We start from the raw sequence: 24058 nt of genomic DNA, 5'->3' as shown, positions 1-24058 counted from the left end.
CACATACTTTCATTTATTCAACAATATTAAACAAATTTAGACATCTAAAAGCATTTAATATTCAGTGATTCATACCTTACAGTATTTTTCACACTCCATTTTTAATAATTTTTTTTCCAAAAGTAAATTTGAATTAACTTAATCTGATAATAAAATGATAAATACAAAATTCAAAAGCTGTTATATATTTTTTTTTCTGTGCATAATAGTGTAGTAATTGAATATCCAAAACTTAAATGTTACTATGGCGCTAAAATCTTTATTTATTTTCCTTCATTTTTTTAAAATTTGTTTTAATTTAAGATTAGCGATTTTAATTCAAGATAAAACGTTAAAGGTTATTTAATTTGCATACAGATTATGACAATCAGAATTTTTACTTTTCTTTTTTGCTTTTCAGTATTAAATAAATCGAAACCGTATGCAATTTTTTTTTCAAATTCAAATTGCAGATTATTAGTACCACGTAACAGATTTGCAGTATTTTTACAAAAAAATTTTCTTGCATAAGCTAATACGAAAAGGAAATTCATTGCTCTACAATAATGTGACTATTTTTTTAAAGTAGGGAGAAATATTATAAATTAATTTTGATTGTTAAAATTTATTTATTACTTTTCTTTAAAACATTATATTTTAGAATTATTATTATTTGAAAAACAGATAATTTCATTGTGTATTTACATATTACCGTTTTTGTACGTACAGACTATTCTGAAGGGCGCATTTTCGGATTCAGATTATTGTAGAAATAAACTATTACTGTATAATCGGATGCTTACAAATTGCCGATTAAGATGTCAAGCCGCCAAAAAAATAGTAGTTGGCTCTCTTTGTTTTAGTATTATTTCATCTATTTTCTATATGCATCTGCAGTTAAAACTAGGATGATTTTATGATGTTGGCTTCTCAATCTAGTCTTAGAAATTTTTGACTTTTTATACCTATGGTTTTAATCTATTTATTTAGCGGTAATAATTTCAATATGAAATGTAGCAAAAAAAGCTATATGTTTAAGTAAAAAAAAATACCTTCAGAGTACATAAAATGGGACTCTTTTAATTTGCATTTAAATATTTAGATAGATTTCTTTTTAAGAATTTACGTTTGGGAAATTTAAAAAAAAAATGATTTAAGATTTTATGAGAAGACAACCGTTTCGATGCAATCAGGTTCGCAACGTCTAGTTTTTTTTTTATTGGAGCAATGCAATTGCAAGTAAATGTAATTACGCTCCGAGTGTTTACTTATAAAATTAAAACTATCGATTTCACATGCAAAATTGCTTATGATTAAATTACCACAGTTTAAACATACATATATCCTTTCTGTTTGATGGATGTTAATGAAACTTGGTATACACGAGTTATATTGATCACAGAAAAAAAGAAATTTGTAATAAATTTGAATGAAAAGTTAATTCAAATTTCAACCAGTAGGTGTAAAAAGGGCACTAGTAAGAAACAAAACACAATTTCGAAAAGCGAAACTGTTTAGAATCATAGCATATCCTCAATATGTGCATTCCATTTTTAGTAATTCTCATATTCGAAATGAGTTGTAGCATGTTCAACTATAGCGTAAAGAGTCGATATATTGCAGCAACATGACGCTGTTGTTCTCTAGAACAATCAGCAAATTACCATGGTTCTGATACTTTTACTAGAAACACTCATTCTTTCTTTTACACTTTCATGGTAGAAAATGATCGCTACGACAGTGATTTTTGACTTTAAAGAACTGTATGAAATTGCATTAACATTTTTTCTTTTAAAAATATCCCAGATAGCAAAAAAAGGTTTATTTTCACTCAGCAAAAACCTTTTAATGTAAACCTAACAAGGTTTGTCATGCGGTTTACGTGTAAACCTTCTAATCTTAAAACGAGATATGTGACAATCTGCTCTATTCTACACACATTACCCTAATTCGAAACCTTGGAAAACAACCTTCTATATAAAACCCTTCCATCGAGGTTAACTTAGAGTTTTCAAGCGGGAAAAAACCTTTAATAAAGCTAGTCACAAGGTAAAAATAATCTTAAATCCAAGTAATTATAAGTTTTCTTTTCGCAAAGCAGTGATGGGCATTATTCACGAAAATTTTATTCATGACTAAATTTATTCAGAATAAATTTATTCTGAATGATTATTCACATGAAAATTTAGTCATTATTCATCATTCATTATGCAAATGTATAAAAATTTTTGAATAATGATTGATGAATAAACTCATTAGTCATGACTAATTTTTCTGAATAAAATTTGAATAACCAGCAAAATATGCAATCGATATGTCTTTGTCTATAACGAGATGCAAAACATCGTTTGCTCTTAAACGTCTTATTTTAGGAATTAAACTATAAAACTAGGACAAGTATGAATATTTATTTTTATGTTATTTTAACTTACTCCAGCGTAACATACTTAGTTGTGCTAAAAAGTAGGTTTATAACAGTTTAGTTACTTAAGTTCATTTTGAAATTCTGTTCTAAAATCTATAAAACGCAATTTTTTGTAGTTTTTGAAAGCAAACGATAATATTATTTTAAATTTTTAAATGAAATTTTAATTAAAAAAATTAAACCCTTTTTAGCCATGTAACCATTTCTCAAAAGTATGCATTATGTTAGACAAAAGTAAATTTTCTCAAACATTATATAAATATACTTGAAAAGGATTAACGTTTTATTTATAGTTGTCATAATCGTAGTCAATTAGAGTATTCCGTGCCCATTTTTGTTGACCAGTGAAATTATTCAGTTATTCTTGACTAATGAATAAAGGATACTGAATAACGAATAATGAATGATTTATTTTTTATTCAAAATATTTCTGACTAATGAATAAATCTTTATTCATCATTCATTATTCAGATTTTGAATAATTATTCATCATTCTTTATTCATTATTCTGAATGACAAATGCCCATCTCTGTCGCAAAGTCTTGCTAGCACAGCTATAATCCACCTTGTCATGAAATTTTAATGGACAATGCAATTTGATCCTATCGCTAGTGTGACGTCAGCTAACACGTCACGATGGACATGATGAAAGGTTTGAAAGTGCAATATTTTTGCTTTATTGAAAAAAGGTTTTTAGTACAAACAGTTTCGTGACAATAAAAAGAAAATTCCGCTGTAAGGTTACATGCTTTCTGAGATGCCACCTATTAAGCGAAATTTGAACTAGATTTCGATTGCAGATTTCATTTCGCCATGGCCCGAGTACCAAGTCTTATGAACATTCGCCATTTAGAACAGGATTCTATGAAGCAACTTTAATTAACATCACGGTTCAATTAATAATTTTTGATATTGTTTTTCAGGGTCCACACCGGAAAAGAGAATTATATTTTTATACCAAATATACGAGTATATATTAGAAGAGATGTTAAACTCACTCTTGGCGGTGCATCTGTTTTCAATATTCCTACAGGGGGATTTAATGGAGCTGGAGTTGTAGTTGTAGACTAAAAAAGCAAACAACATTTAGAAAAGTGCAACATTTTGGTCAAGTAAGAATACATAAAAATATATATATCTATAAAAATTCTTCATTGCGTGGGTAATTTGCTTCAATGAAATGGAACTGCTACGAGAAATCGTTTCAATATTAATTTTATTTTTGCGACTCTAGAGGTTTCTTAGAAGGGGTTCTACCAGCTGCTTTTCGTTATCGCTCATTTGGCGACTTTCCTGGGATTCTTTTATTTATTTATTTACTTACTTTCTTTTTTTATATTTTTAATTTATATTTTTAAGAATTTTATTTTTAAGCCCTAAATTTATATTTTAAAGAAATTTAAAATCCACAAACGTAACAAAATAGACAAATATTTATGTATATAATTATAATTCGATCTAAAAAACTGAGTATGTAAAAAAAATCAGCTTGATTTGCGAATGGCATTTCGGGAAACTTCCTTGTTAAAAATAGTCCGTTTATTAATTTCATAAAAATTATATTTTGTGAATTATCGGGAATGGAAGAATCTCTCAGGCAGAAAAATCAGCTTGATTTGCGAATGGCATTTCGGGAAACTTCTTTGTTAAAAATAATCCGTTTATTAATTTCAGAAAAATTATATTTTGTGAATTATCGGAATAGAAGAATATCTGAGGCAGAAAAATCAGCTTGCTTTCCGAATGGCATATCGGGAAACTTCCTTGTTAAAAAATAAGCAGTTTATTAATTTCATAAAAATTATATTTTGTGAATTATCGGAATAGACGAATCTCTGAGGCACAAAAATCAGCTTGATTTGCGAATGGCATTTCGGGAAACTTATTTGTTAAGAGTAATCCGTTTATTAATTTCATAAAAATTATATTTTGTGAATTATCAGAATAGACGAATCTCTGAGGCAGAAAAATCAGCTTGATTTGCGAATGGCATTTCGGAAAACTTCCTTGTAAAAAATAATCCATTTATTAATTTCATAAAAATTATATTTTGTGAATTATCGGAATAGAAGAATCTCTGAGCCAGAAAAATCAGCTTGCTTTGCGAATGGCATATCGGGAAACTTCCTTGTTAGAAATTATCCGTTTATCAATGTCATAGAAATTATATTTTGAGCGCATTGTCGAAATAGAAGTATCTCTCAGGTAGAATAATAACAGAATCACAAATTCAATCAAAATATAAATGAATATGTTTTGTATTCTCTATAACTACTTGGCAGCCTTATTATTCTGTTAGAAAATTGTACTGTTTTATAGATAGTGTGGCAATCGAACTAAAAAAAAAAAAACTCTCAACAAGTTCTCTCGTTCAAAGACCATTATCATGTCCTACCTCATCTTGATCTTTGCATGATATAAGCTTAAGAACTAATGAGGCAGTTGCCATTAAGTGTTGCGTACTTTAATATTTTACTTACTATACTTTAATATTTTTTTACGTATAAACAGTTAACGTCTTTAATTGCTACCTTAATAATTGACCACCTGCCCAAAAATTAACCTTTAGTTAACTATGTGCCATATTTACAAAAACAGTTGCGTCATATTTTTATAAGTTGATTGCTCGTCTAAGTGAATCATCAAACTCGAGCATGAAATGTGATCAAATTACACACTTTAAACTATATAAACAATCTTAAAAAAGCAGTATCTAACAGCCTCAAAATTAGGAGTTTCAAGCAGAAATTATTATGAGAAATGTAATGAGATGAATTAATTTGTCAAGCATCAACGCAAAAACGTAGTTAGTCTATTTAAAAAAAATGAATCTGGGAAAGAGGTAAAAAGTTATTTGATATGTGATAATTGATAATGTATTCCTTAACAATGAAACATAAATCCTTTTTTGTTTTGCACAAGCGCGTTAATTAATTATTTATCAAATATCATTTCAACATTTTTAGGAATTGCAATTACTCAAACTAAATAATAGAGTCATTCAACATATAAATTAGCTTTTTTTTCATTCACTTTGAAGATATCTGATAATTAAGCTGGTTTTTCAGAAATCGGTCGCTGCTTGTACTGTTTTATATTCGGTATCATTCTGTTTTTTCTTTATATTTTATATTCTGTTTCTTTCTTTTTAACCAAATCCAAAGATTTTCCCAAGAAAGCTCCCGCTTTAGTATTTCAAAGATACTTCATCGCATTCATTACGAAAAGGTTATCTCGGACGCTAATGAGAAAGTTGATATGAAGCGTTATGTACTTCCATACTTTAATATATATTTTTTAAATTATAAAGAATGAACCTCTTAAGTTGCTACCTAATTGAGTTGATCACCTGCCTATAAGTTAGCCTCAATTTCATCCCGTGACATATTCACAAAAACAGTTGTATCAAATTTATATAAGATGAGCGTTTGTCCAAGTGAATCATCAAACTCGTGCATGGAATGTGATCAAATTACACACTTTAAAAAAAAAACACTATCTAATCAGTCACAAAATTATCAATTTCAAACTCAAATTATCATGAAAAATGTAATCAGATGAATTAATTCATCACACAAAGCAAAAACGCAATTTTTATTTTTAAAAAAATGAATCTTGGAAAGGCTATTTAATTTATGATAATTTATTTTTTTAGCTTTAGAACATAAATCCTCTTTTGCTTTACACATGCGTGTTAATTAATTATCAACCAAATATCATTTCAAAATTCTTAGGTATTACAATCACTCAAACTAAATAATTGAGTCATCTAACATATAAATTAGTTTTTTTTTTATATTCACTCGACAATATCTGATCACCAGGCGGGTTTTAAAGAAATCGGTAACTGTTTTATATTCGGTAGCTCTTTAGAATCAAATCAAAGGAACTTTCCCAAGAAAGTTCCCACTATAATATTTCAGAGGTGGATGATCACATTCATTATGGGAAAGGTTATCTTTTAAGCTAATGAGACAGTTGATATTAAGTGATGTGCTCTTTTCGAATAAGTCTTCAGCCACAGCCACCCATGCAGTAGCAGCGAGATTGTTGTCTATGGAATTATGGTGACCATACAAGACGAGATAAAGTCGTTCATCGGATGTCTAATAAAACATTGATTACGAACATTTACGAGACGTTTTTTATCAAGTTTATGAGACGCGCTACCCCGTTTTCACTTGGGCTAAATGTTAGAAGTGTTTGATGGAATGCAAGATCGCACACCTGGTCTTCCATCTTTGACCACTCGGGAAGTTTTTGGTTGTGGCATTCCTCGAGTTTTTGTGAGAAAACAGATTAGATTAAACCCTCGGCAAATATGAGACAAATATTGTGTTTATGTGACACGGTCGATGCAAAATAAGTCTGCTTTATCGTTTAAGTTTCAAAGGTTCAGTAAATTTTGTTTTCTTCTTAAGTGGGATTTCACCTTGCGGACCTCACTGCAACTAAACTCCGTTATACATTTTGCAAAATATTATTAATACTTTCTCAGTTTTCTCTTAAATGAATATTACTATTTCTTATTTCTATTTTTAAAAAATTAAATTTAATGGCACAGTAGGTTTGTGTAGAGTAGGTAACGTAGATTTTACGAACCTTTTTGAAAAATAATAATGTTTATCATTAAAATTTAAATCTCATTCAAATGAACGAATGCAGTTGTGAATTGATAGAAATCAAATTTTTTTTAATCCCAAATCTATAGTATTCTAAGCAGCATGTAACATTTAACGATATGAACTAAGAAGGAAGATTGCTTACTCGCCAATCACGCTGATTTTTTAAAAAAGATAGTTTTTTAGATTCTGAAATTATATATAAAATTTATTTTGGCTGTTTCGAAGTAAATATTGACTTATAAATTATCGGAAACTTATATTTTTACCTCGTATACGTCGTCAAATTTAACTCACTTCGCAAACGAACATAATAGTTGGCTTTAAAAGGTTGCTTCAAATTAAAAATTCTTTGTAATCAGTAATTTTAATATTTGCGTTTAAAAAGATTAAATTGTAAAATTCGAATAAAATTCTCTGTTTTTGTTAATGAAATAAAAAATTACAGTTTAATGCCACATGTTGAAAGAATTTTCTATACTAACAATTTAATAGCTAAATTGGAACTCATTTCAAAAATGGTTTGAACTGTTATATTTTTTGTCTATATCTTAGGCGTGATTTTGCCATCTCTATTATTTATCGCGCATTTGGCGAAACTTCTGCGATTCTTTTCGAACGTTTTTGCCCAAACAAAATTTTTTTTTAATAGTTTGTATCCCTGCTTCCTATGCAAAATAGGACAAACGTTTTATTTCCATTAATTCATCATCTAAACCAAAACCAAAAAACAAATTTATAAAAAAAATCAGCTTGATTTAGGAGTGGCGCTTCATGCATCTTTCTAGTAAGATATAAGTACCGATTTCCTTTTTAAATGATAGTTGCTACTAAATATGAATAAATAATATTACTGTTCACTTTTCTTTTTACAGATGAGACGGGGAAAAACAAATAATCACTTTAATTTATATTTATGTATTTCTTCCTTTCTTCTCGAGTTTCAAGTACCCAATTGGGTACTTGCACGTCCAGAAGAAGATCACGGATACCCACACACGTGACGACGTCAGCGAATCGTTTATTAGTAAAATGACATAAGATTACAAAAGATAGAATGTTAATTAACGTGAAGTCAATTAAATACAGCGCCGTATGAAACATCAAAATTGCTGAAATGTAATTATTTTTCGTCAACGTCTGTTACTTAACTTATATTTATTATTTGTTTATATATTTTATTGCAAACGTGATAGATTTTTGTTTTGTGTACCTGACAACTTTGATACATAATTAGTTTGTTTATATTCTACATGATTTCGCGCCTGTCCTTCTGTTAAATGAGAAATATACAGTGAAAGAATTGAAATATTTCTGAAAGAATCATTGCGAAAGAATATAGAATGTGTCACTCAAGAGAATTGATACTTGAAATAGAATGGAAAGAACAGTTGCTAACGTAAATAAATGCCGCTTTTCAACCTGCTCTACGTCACTAGCAGGTATCCCACTGACCTGCTATATTGAGAATCATGCAGAGTAATAGTTGTCATAGTAACCTAGACTTAGAACAATACAGCTGAAATAAATATAAACAATTTTAATTCAATGACTCGTGTATAAAAAGATACTTAAGTAGCGAGTTAAAAAAAAAATTGAAAAGTTAACCTCTTTGAAACACAAATAAATTGATGATGGATAATTACTAATTTGTCAATATTTTACTATACATGTAAAATATTGCGATTCATGTGAAATACAAAACCGTTATCCAATCAGAATTTGACATAAAAAGCGTGTGGTATTTTAGATTCTCTATTAAAAATTTTTAGACAAAATTATGCATTAATGCAATTGTGCAATCAACAGTTTTTGATAGGCAGTTAAATAGTATACAGTTGCTTGCTCTTAGAGTTTCAATAAATATCTGTTTATATGCAATTAACGTTAAAAGAACTTTTTAGCTTCATCCAAATCAGTTTTCATCAGCTTAAATTGTTATAAGAATTTAGATTTTGAGAAACGCGTAGTTTTAAATTACTAACTCAAAACTACAAATTGTATCAATTTAGCGCTTTAAAGCTTTGAGGAAAAATTCATACAAGTTCTGAAAATTATCAAGCATTATTTCTCCTAATATAATAAAGCATTCCTTTAGTTTTTTCCCTTTTTGAAAGGTATTGTGCTGTCTAATAATACTATATCATCAAAAGTTTGTTAAGAACAAAAAAGAATATTAATAAAACAAAAAATTAAAATTTAATATAAAATCCAAGATGGCGAGAGTAATGGCCTCCTAACGACTCGCTCTCCTGTTAGGAATTTTTAAATAAAGAAAAACATGATTTTCAACTTTTTTTTTAATTCAGAATTATTTTCAAATTCAACAAGAAATAAAAGCATTATAATTATAGCCAAAGACAGCCAAGAAGAAAATCCCTCCCTCCTTAATTGATTAATTTGCACTGATTGTACAGAAATGAAGAAGTGTGATTGTTTTTTTTATCCAATCAGATCATAGGGCGAAGGATACCTTCCATATTTATCGCCTTTAACATATAATTAAGAAAAAAAAAACACTGTGAGGGGTTAAAATTAAATTTTTGATAGGAAAAATGTTTTTAATTTGAAAATTAAGTAGAAATAAAAATTGTAAATTAAAAAGAAAATCTTACCGTTGTTGTTGCTGAGGGCAGAGGAACTAATGAACCGAGCTGTAACGAAATTTAAAAAAAAAGAACATAAACTCTCAAGAATAAGTAGATAAGAAAATAATGGCTAACAAAACATACGTGCAATACAAAAATAATAAAGTTCACAATTTTAAATTGCTCTTCAAACAAGTAGACAATCGAATTTCTATAAATAAAAACCAAATATGCTCATAAAATTTACTGTCTAAAACTATTTTCTTATTTTTTTATTAATAATGAAAGCAATTCAAATAATGTTCGGAGTAAAATATCATAACCATATACACCGAAGAGCCATTACATTATGACCACCCTCCAACTATAACAATGGGCTATCCCAGGTTTTCATGGTTTCTCGCCCAGGAACAATGTTTTCATGGGGCACATTAGGACCCATAATCCTCATAGAACAATCCCTGACGTCTGTAAGCTACTTGAACATAGTTGCAGACCAGGTTCACCCATTTATGGCAACAGTTTTTCCTGCGGAGGATGGTGTTTACCAACAGGATAATGCACCATGTCATAAGGGTTGAATCGTCATGGATTGGTTCGAGGAACAATCCAGTGACTTTCAAGTCATGTCTTGGCCCCCAAACTCACCTGACCTTAATCAGATAGAGCATTTGTGATCCTACTTGGAAAACCAAATTCGTGCTGCCACGCTACCCCCTCGCAATGTGATTGAATTGCAGGACCAGTTGGCGAGCGCTTGGTACCAGATACATCAGACTACCAATCAGCACCTTGTGGAATCAATGCCACGGCGGGTGCTAGCAGTTTTGAGGGATAAAGGTGGTCCTACATGTTATTAGCAGGGTGGCCATAATGCAATGGCTCTTCGGTGTATATAGATATATTTAACTATTACTAATATATATAGTCATGGTTAATATATATAGTTAACTGTAAAAATTGCAAAAGTCTTTTTTTTCCTTCTTCCCTGAATTTATTCTGTAATATTCACGGAATTTGCATTTTATAAAGATTTCAACTATCAGTATAGCAAACAAAAACATAATCGTTAGTATACAAATAGGTTTAATGTTTATGATTAACAATTTTACGGTTAATTAGACATATAAAAATGAGATATATGATTTAAGGGATTTTCAAATGTACATTTATAGATAAGATATAAGGACATAGAAATTAGTCGAAAGTTTTCAAGAGTTAATCAAGTCTTATCAACTGTTTTTATTGGAAAAATAAGGTTACAGGGACTATTATTGAACAATTTTAGTTGCATGTTTTTGTGTTAAAATCCTGCTGATACAGTCATCTCAGCGATTGATAATGTAATTGGCCGGAAATTTAACTTGCTTTTTCTTACTATTTCATTTGAATGCTATTCATTTTTATCCAATTCTAAATCAAGAAGAGAAATCGGTATTTGTGAACTGATTGACTTTTAATTTGTAATATGTTTTAGCGATAAAAACTGTAATTTAATTACCCTCTTGATTAGTTGTTGCATAATTAAAAAAATTAAAATTAATTAAAGCAGACTTTGAAAAAAAGCAGACTCGCGCTGAACAAGATTTTAGCATACCGTATCAAATAAAAATAAAAAAATCATAACAACTATTTACAAATCTTGGGACATATTCATACTAAAAATTTGTAATTTATCCGTAGATTGATTTTTCCTAGCAAAAAAAAAAAAAAAAAAAAAAAAAAAAAAAAAAAAACGAGATCAACGAAAGATACATTTTTTTAATATACGACTTAGAATCTTTGCCAATAAAATTGCGCGTGAAAAATACTCATTTGAAGTTGAAAGTTCACATTTGATAAATTCACATTTGAAAGTTCACATATCATAAAAAATAATCAAAACCTAAAGATCAATAAAAGCAAAATACATGTTCAATCGCTGGAAGCAATCAAAAACTAGTTTTGACATTTTTAATAATCTTTCCTCAATACTGATTCGTCTAATTTTGATAACACTTTCTTCTTGCTGAAGTATTCATTTGCGAATTATTTTCTATTAATTTTTGACATGAATTCTGAAAGGCTGTTTTTACGGGACATCCAGTCTGCAGGTAGGGTAGTTTTTTTATTACAGCTTTTTATGCATAAAATTTTATTTTCGTCAAGAAACTGCTATTTGCACCTACAGCCACATTATTGATTCGTCTGATTCTGGCAAGACTTTCTTCTTGATGAAGTATTAATTTGCAAATTTTCATCAATAAATTTTTCTAAAAACATACATTAAGGACAGGGATTACGGAATATCCAGTGTACACAATTTTTCTCCTTAAAGCAACTTATGCATAACATTTATATTCGGAAAGAGACTGTTATTCGCTTACAGCTGCATTGTTGGTTCTGTTCGCTTGCTGTATTATTGGTACAGCTGTAATTTACTTACAGGTGAATGTTAAAGTATTATCTTAGGGCCGGGATAGCCTGGTTGGTAGGGTACTGGGCCCATGTCCAAGAATTTGTGTGCTCGATCCCAGCCGGCCGAAGACTCTCCATGTAGTAAATGGTGACTGATGTACGTTAAATGTGTCGAGTCGCAAAGTCCTCTATGTTCCTATAACAAATCAATACCGCTGGGGGTACTGATACAGGAGTTTCCTTGTCTTCTGGAACGGTTTAAAATTACAAGGCTACGGAGTTGAACATTAGCAGTCGTTAACCCAAAATTGGGTTAATATATATATAAGTTCAAAATGTAGATAAAACAAGGCAAAAATTATAGAACTATGAAAAAAAAGGAAAAAAAAGGAAAATGAAAATAACAAAAAACCGGGAAAAAATCCGAATAAAAGGACGAAATTGTTTTTAAAAATCCGTAAAATAAAAGATATAATCTCTTCATCAGCCCACACGATTATATCCGCAAAAAAGTATATATATATATATATATATATATATATATATATATATACATACGTAAAAGTATTAATTTGCAATTTTTTCATTGACTTTTGGCATGAATTCTAAAAGTATACATTAAAGGCAGGAAATAGGATAGATCTAGTATACATAATTTTTCTCCTTACAGCAACTAAAATTTTAAATTAATAAATAATTAATAATAATAAATTAATAATTAATTAATAATTAATTTAAAATTTTAAAATTTCTTCAAGAAACTATTATTTGTACTTACAGCAACATACTGCCATCCCCCACTGACTCGTACTAAAAGAGTTTCTTCGTCTAACACAAAACCAAGTGTTCCCAGAGGACTTGTTTCAGACACTCGGAGCAGAGAATCTACATTTTTCAGTGTTAATGCCTGAAAGATTTAGAGAATTTATAAGCAGCTAATATAAGTCAATGCCTATACAGTTCAGTAAATTGCACATAGCTAACAAAAGTAAAAATTTAAAATATTATATAATTTTGTTAACTGTAAACAGCTGACATATATCAACATTTAGAGAATTATAAAGTTCTGCAGACTACAAACAGCTGTCATAAGTCCACATAGTATTTTATAGTACTTTTTGACTAAAAACAATGGTTAGAGTAATATATAGTTCTGTTATTTTAAAATAGGTGACAAAAGTAATTACTGAAAGCATTATATAGTTTTGTAAACTGCAAACAACTAACATAAATCAATTTTTAGCAGAACGGCTTAGAGTATCATACAATTCTGGAAACAACAAACAGCTGACATAAGTCAACATTTAGAGTATTTTATAGTTCTATAAACTGCAAATAACTGACAAAAGTAAATATTTAAAGCATTAAAAGCTTTGCAAACTGTAAACAACTGATATAAGGCATTAACAACTTTTAGGTTATGACATAGTTCTGCATACTACCATCAGCATACGTAAGTCAATATTTATAGTATAGCTAGCAAAAATAAATTACAAACAATTGCCCTAAGTCAATACAGTATTTTATATTTCCTTGACTATAGTCAATACTTAGAGGAATTTATAGTTCGTTGTGTACAGGGTAACAAAAAAATATAGGGATCATTTTTGAATGTTTTTATTTCCATAATTTATTACATAAATTCGGCGATGCTTCTCAATATGTCGACCTTCGGCATAATAGATTTGCCTACAACGCTTCGGCAATGATTTTAAAGTCTGCAAAATGATTTCCTGGGGGATTTTCTTCACTTCTTCTTTAATAGCTCTTTGAAGGCAATGTAGAAATTCTTCGCTTATTCAGTTTGTTTTTCAGATGTCCCCATAGGAAACAGTCGCATGGTGCAGCATCAGGACTGTTTGGAATCCATTGTTCTGGTCTCAGGAATTGCACTTGCTGATCTGTTATTAATTTCTGGGTGACCTTAGATGCATGCAATGGGACAGAGTCCTGATGGAACACAGCATCACCATTAGGGTACAATCTGCAGCAATCATCCTTAAGAAAGGGCTTTAATATCTTCTGTATGTAATACTCAGAATTTATTTTGGCCCCAGGTTTCACTAACCGAGGTTTGGTCACACCATGGGCGGATATACCCATCCAAACTATTACGCTTTTGGGATGAGGCACCGTGGTTGATGGTGTCAAGTCTCGCCTGTTCTGCCCGCGACTAAGATATTGAGCTTTAGATTTAGCATTGGTATCAGATAGATAGATCCAAGCTTCATCAGTTGTAATGAACTTTCGAAATCTGTCCTTACGGAGAAGCTTGTAGAGGGGACATGAACGTTGCCTCCTAATCTGCACCAATCTCTCACTTAAAAGATGATATTTATGTTTTTTATGGCATTTTTTTCTTCAACTTTTGTTTTAGTTGATAGCTTACAACTTGCTGACTCACGTTAAGAGCTTTAACCATGCTTGCATGTGTTGGTGGATCCGGTTTTGATGTCATCTTATCAAGCTTCTGCAAATCTAATTTCTTCAATTTGCTTGGCAGTCCACTTTTTTTTGGTTTTGCATTACTTTGCATCGATCCGAGTTTTGAATTCTTGATGCGACTGATATGGTTGAGTGAAATCGCAATACCTTTCCTTTTAAAATGGGTTTGTATAATCCTGTGGCTCCATCGAAGTTCTAAAAATGCTTGCACTTGACCAATTAGCTTTTTGTCAAATTTCTTCAAAGGCATTTTTGTAATTTTATGAAATAGTATTGCAATTGAAATTCTAATAGCAGAGCTTTAGATCAGTATGCTATATATGCAAAAAGGTTTCAAAACTTTAGTGATAGATAGCCACAAAAGTAATCCCTATACTTTTTTGTTACCCTGCAGTTCTGAAAACTACAAACAGCTTTAAACTGCAAACAGCTGAAATAAATCAATTTTTAGAATATGATATAGTTCTGAAAACTACAGCATAGGAAACGCTAACATAGGTTGATATTTAGAGTATAGCTAACAAAAGTAAACAACAAGTCGCAACATAAATCAACAAAATATTTTATAGTTCTTTGCCGAAAGTCAATACTTAGAGTAATATAGTTTGTTATATAGCTTTGTAAACTACAAACAGCTAACATAAGTTAATATTTAGAGTTTAGTCAACCACAAACATCAGCAATAAGTCAATACACCGTTTTATAGATATTTTTCTAGCAGTTACTAACTAAAGTCAATACTTATAAGATTATATAGTTTTGTAAACTGCCAACAGTTGACATAAATCAGTGCATAACAACTTACAAACAACTTACATAAGTTAATATTTAGAGCACAGTTCAAAAAAATACAAACAGCTATTAATAATCAAAATTTAGAATAATATGTAGTTCAATAAACTAAAAATGGCTATCAAAAGTCTAATCATATATATTTTCAGATTTCTAAATTTTTTTTCTCCATATATTCTTCGTTTTTCAATAGCATGACAGCCTAGTACAAGCCAGAGCCATCCCTACTAGTCGTCTCCATAGAGTCGTCTCCTAGTCGTCTCCAGTATTTCAACTCTATGGTCGTCTCCCTCTGGCTCCATCAGTCACTAGATTTCTCCGCTTATTGATTCCCACGGTTTTGAGATATTTTCCACAGAATCTGGTGTTTGATATTCCCCTTTGTTCGATTGCCTGTAAATTATCCAAAAGTCAGCTTCCTAGCAGGGTCACCATCACCCCTTTTATAGTTGTTGCCCAGCCATCTTATTCTATAGGATTCAATAACTGAATTTATGCTTGGTTGCGTAAATTTTCTGCATGATTCATAATTGTATTGAATTCAAGAAACACTGTTTTCTTTAACAGCTCCGAAGATTGCTCTGAGTATTTTTCTTACATATATTAGTAGCTTATTTTCCTCAGTTGTATTTAAAGGCCAGCATCACTGCCATTAAGTAATATAGGTTCAATTAGAGTATTATATTAAATTAATTTTAGTTTTACCGGAAATGAGCTTTGATTTCAGTTGGTTTTTAAATTCAAAATAACACATATTAGAAATCTTTATGCTGTTATTAATTTCTGTTTTGATATTATTAGCTGTAACAATTGTCCCTAGGTATTAGAACTGACTGACATCTTCAAATGCATAATTATTAGTCAGAGGGAAAACCTTAAAATTTCGATAACTGACTGCCATAAATTGGGTCTTATCCTGATTAATAGTTAAATCCAATTTTAGCAGAATCCTCAAGCCTACTGGTAAAAGGCTCTAAGACAACCTGTTTGGTACGTCCCAGAAAATCAGTATCATCTGCATAAGCTGATATTTGTACATACCTTTGGATAAATGTACCTTATCGGCATATCTTATTGGATATTTAAATAGTTGACGTATATAGTATTAACTATCTAAATATATTAATATAATATTAGAATGATAAATAAATTTAGATACCCCTGGAACAACTGAGGGTTGATTGCGTTTAATATCATCATTTGACGTTGATCCAGATGGTCCAGGCGGTCCGGGTGGGCCTGGCGGACCAGGTGGGCCTGGCGGACCAGGTGGGCCAACTAAACCTTTCATTGGAAAACCTAAGAAAATGAGAAATGAATAAATAAAACTGTTAAATATAAACCTGAAAATAATAATTTTTTTATGTAGCAAATTTCATATTATCATATTTTATTTCCTTTTTGAAAAACAGAATATCGACAAGCAAACCTATATGATAAATATTTTTTTCTTACATTCTGAAATATTCAATCGCAATTGACCTAAATTTAATCATCAAGTTAAAGAATTATTCTATTTAAAATTAAAATGAATAAAGCTTAATAAAAGTCTAAAGTTCAATCACTGTTCCAAAGCCGAAGATCAACAAAAATGTTTTAAAAAAATCCTCAAAAATGAAAAAAAAAATTCACATGAATTTTTTTTTTGGATAATGAGAAAATCGCGTACAGAAATGCGTAAAATGACGTCACTTCACTAACCCGTCTACTGGAAATCAATCAATGATCAATCAGTAACAGATGCAACCAATAGAAATACATTTCTATTGAGAAAGGAATATGAATTGTCCAATAGGAATAGAGCAAACAGAAATCTTTAATTTTAAAAACAGTAACAGTTTACACTATTTGAATATTGGATGCCCCAAAAGCGACTGACATTCATGTAACAGGGCATAAATGGTTCAGCTAGAAAATTTACCGACAGGTGACGTTGCAGATTGCAAATCTGTAAATCAAAGATTTTGCAGTATATCAAAGAATTAAAATAATTCTAATTCACAACACAACTTGTTTGAAAACTTAAAAAAATTGTATCTGAATTTTTGAAAAATCCAGCATTAGTTACAATGATATGTCGAACTTAATAACATCAGAATGAAGAGTAAATAATCGTTACAGAGCCACCTGTTGAAAACAAATTGAACTAAAATCAGAAACAAATGGAAAAATATTTGCGCTCTGACACATGAATTAGCTGAAAACATTTTTCTTTAAGCCTGAACTTTTGCACTTTTGAAAACCGTCTTTCTAAGTTTAAAAAACTTGCATATTGTAATATTTTTTTAAAATAATTTTAAAAAATTATCTTGTAAAAGTAATCAACTAATTTTTAGCAGTAGAATTGAATTCTAAAAATGAAGTAGTATTTACCTTCAGATCTCATGAGATTTTTCAATCCTTTCAGGCCCATCATTCCTTCAATAAATAAAACGTACATTTAAAATTGAATTTCACAAGCACTTCGTATAATTGAAAAATGTATTTACAAATGTGATCTAATTTATTCTTAAAGAAAAAAAAAAAAAAAAAATCATTTATAATTTTTTCAAAATCTTTCATAATTTTCGGAAGTTAATATCTGGGGAGATAATAAGAGACAGATGAAGCTCTCGTTGTAACCTATTAGAAAATTCAGAGTGTGTTGAACTATCCTATCGTTTAAATTTTCTGCTAACTTATTAAGGTACCAATTTGAATTACACTCTTGTATTTCTTAATCTTTATTGCCGATCATGGTTCATCTTGAACTGGGATATAATTCAAATTAACATCTTCTTAAGGAATTTTTAATATATTATAGTTCTAAAAATCAAAAATATGGTTCATCGTTGAAGTTAATTTTCTGAGCGTGCTTATCAAATCTATCCAAGGGAAAAAAATTAGAATGATATCAAACATGTTTCACTAATCCTCAAATGATCTGCAATTTATTATTTAATTTTTTTGTCTCAAATTTCTTAAATTGCATTATTCAGAAAATGATACCTGAAGTAAAATTTTTTCTTTCTAGTTTCTAGCATGTTAAGCTTGCTTTGCAAAACATTAAACAATACCTTTGAAATCAAATATTAAGAAGATCTAATGTTTTAAAAGGATTAACCTTAAAAAAATATTTATTTATTTCGTAGTTAAGGATCGTAGTTCTTAGAAAAAACAGTTCAACACTGAAGCTCAATATCAGAACTTAGTCGGGTGTTAATTTACTACTACAAAAATTAATTATTAAATTGAATCAATATTTTCGTTCATAATAAACCAGTATCACGTGATGATATATGTATACACATCAAGTAATTTATCAATTTATCCTGTATTATCTCTTTCGGGGCAATAGAAATTTTTTAGTTCTGAAACAATATCAATTATCTATATTTTATACTTATAAAAAAAATTATTACCACAATACCGGAAGCACCAATTATTAAAATTAATTAAGCATTATCAATAATAAATTGATGATTTTTTTTTTACTGTTTCCCTGATACGAATAAGTAATTTATTTTAAACTCAACACTTACTTTTTTTATTCAATTACCCTTCATTTTTGCTTTGGTTGTGTTAATACAATATTTGAAAGCACTATTTTTTCGGATATTATCGTGTGAGTTGATGATGAGATTATATATTTTCCTTATTTTATTTTCCGTATTTTTTTTTTTAAATTTTAATTTCTTTATATTTGTAAATATTTTAAAACCATTTTCTAAATTTTTCTCTTCCCTTTTAAAAAATCTTAAATCTTTTTCTATGTTGTCCCTATATCCCTATGTTTTTAACTTAGTTTATGAATTCGATGTACTTGCATCTAATGCGCAGAAAATGAAAACCTATATCTTTTTTCTTAATTGTCTAAGAGTCAGACAGGATAAATTAACATCGTTCCTTGAGTTAATTAAAATTACATAAATACCGTAGAACAAGGATATAATAAATGATAAAATTAAACATGTATTTAAATATACAGTTGCTCAAAAATTAGAAACATTACAAAAACATGCTATTATGTAAAAATATTACTGAAACGCCCAATGCATAAATCATTTTAAAGAACAGTGTTTGAAAATATCTATTTTAAAGATAGAATCGGAAGACAAAAATTTTTTTCAATTTTCTTCTACGACTTCTTTTAAGATAATTAAAAAATAAATATCTCTTTATGTTACAAAATTAAGTAAATTTATTATTTGAAGTTCGACATTCTATTGAACAACCGACTTATAGTTACGTTTTAAACATTAATGCTGATTGGTATTCAATCCGCGCTTTCGACAAGCGGAAACATACCATAGTAATTCAGCAGAATGCAGATGTTCCATTAATCGCATTTAATTAATTCAATATAGCAGGTGTTTATCGAATCAAATTGTTAATGAAATTGATACAGACAGATTGGATTCTTGTCACTGTTAACATCTCTAGACAAAAGTTTGTTTTTGACGTAAATATAACACAGCTTTAAAGCCATTTTAATAATATAATAATAATAAAAAAATACGTTGCTGAGGGGCATTTAGATTAAGGTCAGTTTAAAACTCGAACATATCAAAAATAAGTTAAGTTTTTGATATTTTATATGAATTGAAAATTACACACATGTATATATATATATATATATATATATATATATATATATATATATATATATATATATATATATATATATATATATATATATATATATATATATATATATATATATATATATATATATATATATATATATATATATATATATATATATATATATATATATATATATATATATATATATATATATATATTAATATATTAAAATCAGTAAACATTAACCCATATTTTACCACACTTAAAAAATATTTATATTTTTTGAAAAAAATTGTCACATATTGATGAAACACCAAGTAAAACACAACATTCAAAAACTCGCCAAAACTTTAATGGTTTAATTTTTTTTTTTCAATGCTAAAAATTATAATTCTTAAAAAAAATTTTTTTTTTAAGCAATTAGCAATTTAGCTAATTAGCAGTTTAAAAGTAAAAAGCGTCTTACACTACATTAATTTTATACTTAAATAGTGTTTTTAAAGTGTTCAAGGTTTAAAAAAAAAAAGAACGGATATCCCTGTGTAAAACAATGCTATAAATATCGAGTTTTCGAAAAGAAAAGGGATGTAACGAAATTGAAATGAGGAAAGCAGATATTTAATATAACAAACAAGAGCAAATAATTATTGTATAATGTCTACCTTGTAGAATAGGGTTAAAAAATTTTTACAAGAGGAGTATAACTTAAAGAAGTTTTGGTGCTGCCATCTATTATTTTAGTTATTAACTAGACTTGTGTGCAAAAATTTTTTTCGAAAAATTAAAAGCATATGTGTATTCTATCTTTTAAATCAAGAAGAGTGTTCGTCTATCTATCTATCTCAATTAATCTATCACCTATGGTACTCTCTACAACGCTATAATTCATCCCTATTTTTCAAATTATGAATGGTAAGGAAATTTTGATTCATTTTAAAATTTTCTTTATTTGATTTAATTGATTGCTTGATTTGCTCAGTTAATTTCTTTTGGCAAAACTAAAAAATATTTTAATTGTGTTGTAAGGCTCATGAATTACAGGAAAATTGCTTATTTGTTTCCGCATAGAAGTAAGAAGATTGTTTAACTATAGAGACAAAACATATAAATAATGGAACCTGAATATTTGACAATCTCACTGGAACATACAAATTAGGTTCAATTACTAGCATAATTTGTATTTTAAAATCTAAAGTGGAAGCTTATTAATACTTAATACGCAACAGTATAAATACTAAAAATATAAATACATTTATAGTATAAACATTTTAATTTGTTTAATTGTAAATTTATATATATAATTTTTAATTCATGTAAATTCAAAGTTCAAAAAGAAGATAACACACATGAAAAAGGGGAAAAAATAATAATTACAAAAATAACAAACAATTATTAAAAAAAAAGAAAAAAGGATGAAATTTTTTTAAAAAAATCGGAAAAAAAGATAAATTATAAGACTTTAATTATACATATATATATATATATATATATATATATATATATATATATATATATATATATATATATATATATATATATATATATATATATATATATATATATATATATATATATATATATATATATATATTATTTTATCTATCTATATATGTATATATTGATTTAATTTTTCCCCGTCAAATTTGAATTGAAAATAAAATATGCGTTTCCATTATTTGGTCACTATAATTTAACCTATGTAGGTGTAACAGATCTCTTCAAACTAGATAATAAGCTATAAGAAATATTGGCGTTACTTTTAACTGAACTATTAAGAGAACAAAAACAATTAGAGTATTATTTTAGTGAAATTGTTGGTGTCAAGTAAGTAGGTTCATATATTAGTATTTTTTTAAAACAATCATTTAAGTTTTTCAATAACTTTAATACGAAATAAAAAATACCTTTTTTACCAGATCCATGCGTTACGTTAGCCCAAGTCGCTCCTGACGCTGAACCAGCTGGAGGCCCCGGTGAACCAGGTGGACCCGGGGGTCCAGGAAGGCCTTTTCCTGGTGGACCCTTTCAAATAATTTTAATATATTTTTAAAAAGTTATTATTAAGCAGAATATTTTTGAATGATATAGGAAGTTGACAAAAATGATTCAGTATTTTTACGAATGTTAAGAATATATTCATATAAGAAATATAGTGGTATTGGCAAACTATTTGAAAAGTGCAATATATTATGTTGATGTAGATATTGAATCTTATCGAAGGTAAGTGCAAGTGTTATATTAAGTACCTATTTCACAAGCTGTCCCTCGTTACTGTTTTTGTTATTCTAAATTTTATTTATTTTTATGTAAAATAGCAGGTTTTGAATTTTTAGACATTATTACGACTGTTAGATAACTATGGTTTAATATTTTACATAAAATTAGCTGAAGCATTTATTATAAGAAACAATGGCACGTCCCATACAGCTCATGTTAGAATCAATGGACGGTTACATACATCTCATGTAAGGAGCAATGGACGATTCTATGCATCCCATGTAAAGAACAATGGATGGCTTCATATATCTCATGTGAGAAACAATGGACGGTTCCATACATCTCATGTAAGGAACAATGGATGGTCCCATACATCTCATGTAAAGAATAATGGGTGGTTCCATGCATCTCATGTAAGGAACAATGGATGGTCCCATACATCTCATGTAAAGAACAATGGGTGGTTCCATGCATCTCATGTAAGGAACAATGGATGGTCCCATGCATCTCATGTAAAGGACAATGGACGATTTCATACATCTCATGTAAGGAACAATGGACGGTTCCATACATCTCATGTAAGGAACAATGGATAGTCCCATACATCTCACGTAAAGAACAATGGGTGGTTCCATGCATCTCATGTAAGGAACAATGGATGGTCCCATGCATCTCATGTAAAGGACAATGGACGATTTCATACATCTCATGTAAGGAACAATGGACGGTTCCATACATCTCATGTAAGGAACAATGGATGGTCCCATACATCTCATGTAAAGAACAATGGACGATTTCATACATCTCACGAAAGGAACAATGGACGGTCCATACATCTCATGTGAGGAACAATGAATTGTTCCAGTGTATGGACATTTGTACATGAATCTTTTCTTTTTTTCTATAAAGGAATTTTTGTGGAGGAAAAATATAGCAACAGTACACGTACTTGTGGCCCTGGTGTTCCTGGAGGTCCTGGCAAATAAACATACTTGTCATCAAGCTCATCAATATAAGATACGGGACCAGGTGGTCCTGCAGGTCCTGGATCTCCTTTCAAACCCTAGATAAATGAAAACAATTTAAAACAAATAAAAAAAAATGTGACGCATATATACTTAACAAGCAATTTCTTGATTCTGTTTATCACGAAATGAAATAATGTCACTAGTTCATTGAAATGATATCATGGGTTCAGCTAGAAATTTTTACTTCGGTGTTAAAAACATCTTTTTAGTTCAATTTGTTTAAAAATTGCATGTATATAAAATAGTTGAAGGAAGTTTATTTTTGCATTAAAAGCCTTTCTGCAGTTTGAATACATGATTTGAATACATGATTTGAAAAATTCAGTTATTTTTTTCCCCTTTTTTTCCCTTTCTTTGGCACAGGTAAGAAAAATGAGACTAAATTATCTCAATAAATAGAATTCGATTTTAATTAATCCTTCTAGTTTTATTTATTGTTTGTAAAACTTTAAAGTGTGTTTTTTTTAAAAATTAAAAATAGTCTTTTTTTTTTAATGTATCTCAAAATAATAATTTTAAGGTTCGAAATGAAAACAAAATGAGCAATTCCAATAAGCAAATCAAACATTGAAAAAAAAAAGAAAAAGGAATGGTTAAAACTTCCAGAATATGGTAAGATTTACCATGTTTTTCTATGAGAATACCAAAAAACTCAGCTATTTTTACTGAAGTTCTCTGTTAATGAATTTGGTAAAATTAATAATAAAATATGATTTTATAATATGTGATAAAATTTTGGTAAACGTTGTAAAATTTTTTAATTTTTTCTTAATATCTTAGAGCGTGCCATGGCCACATATTCTGCTAAATTTGCTTTTCAGTTCTGCATTTTTTTACTAAATGCGTGGTAAAAAGAACTATACTTTTGAAAACCTGTATTTCCAGAAAATTATAACTGTATGAAAGCAAATATTACCTATTTCATTATCATACAGTACGTTAATTTTACCAAATTTTTTTTTCTCCACGTATAATACACGATTATGAAAAACATATCAA

The 24058-nt window shown here is 28.9% G+C and overlaps 1 protein-coding gene across 1 annotated transcript in view; it reads right to left on the bottom strand.

The window, feature by feature from the left end:
* The window catches only part of LOC107444016 (uncharacterized), a 130450-nt gene that overhangs the window by 21324 nt on the left and 85068 nt on the right, over positions 1-24058 (bottom strand). Inside the window, exons 19-25 of the mRNA XM_087168226.1 lie at positions 22981-23094; positions 21719-21836; positions 17622-17666; positions 16408-16547; positions 12790-12918; positions 9642-9680; positions 3403-3471 (exon numbers count right to left, since the gene is read on the bottom strand). Coding sequence (XP_087024352.1) covers positions 3403-3471; positions 9642-9680; positions 12790-12918; positions 16408-16547; positions 17622-17666; positions 21719-21836; positions 22981-23094 — 654 coding nt within the window. The remainder of the gene's footprint in view (positions 1-3402; positions 3472-9641; positions 9681-12789; positions 12919-16407; positions 16548-17621; positions 17667-21718; positions 21837-22980; positions 23095-24058) is intronic.

Source organism: Parasteatoda tepidariorum, chromosome 7 (genome assembly GCF_982258835.1).
Source record: "Parasteatoda tepidariorum strain Cologne lab strain chromosome 7, Ptep-v5.0, whole genome shotgun sequence".
Classification (NCBI taxonomy): domain Eukaryota; kingdom Metazoa; phylum Arthropoda; class Arachnida; order Araneae; family Theridiidae; genus Parasteatoda; species Parasteatoda tepidariorum.
This window is presented reverse-complemented; position numbering and strand designations above follow the sequence as displayed.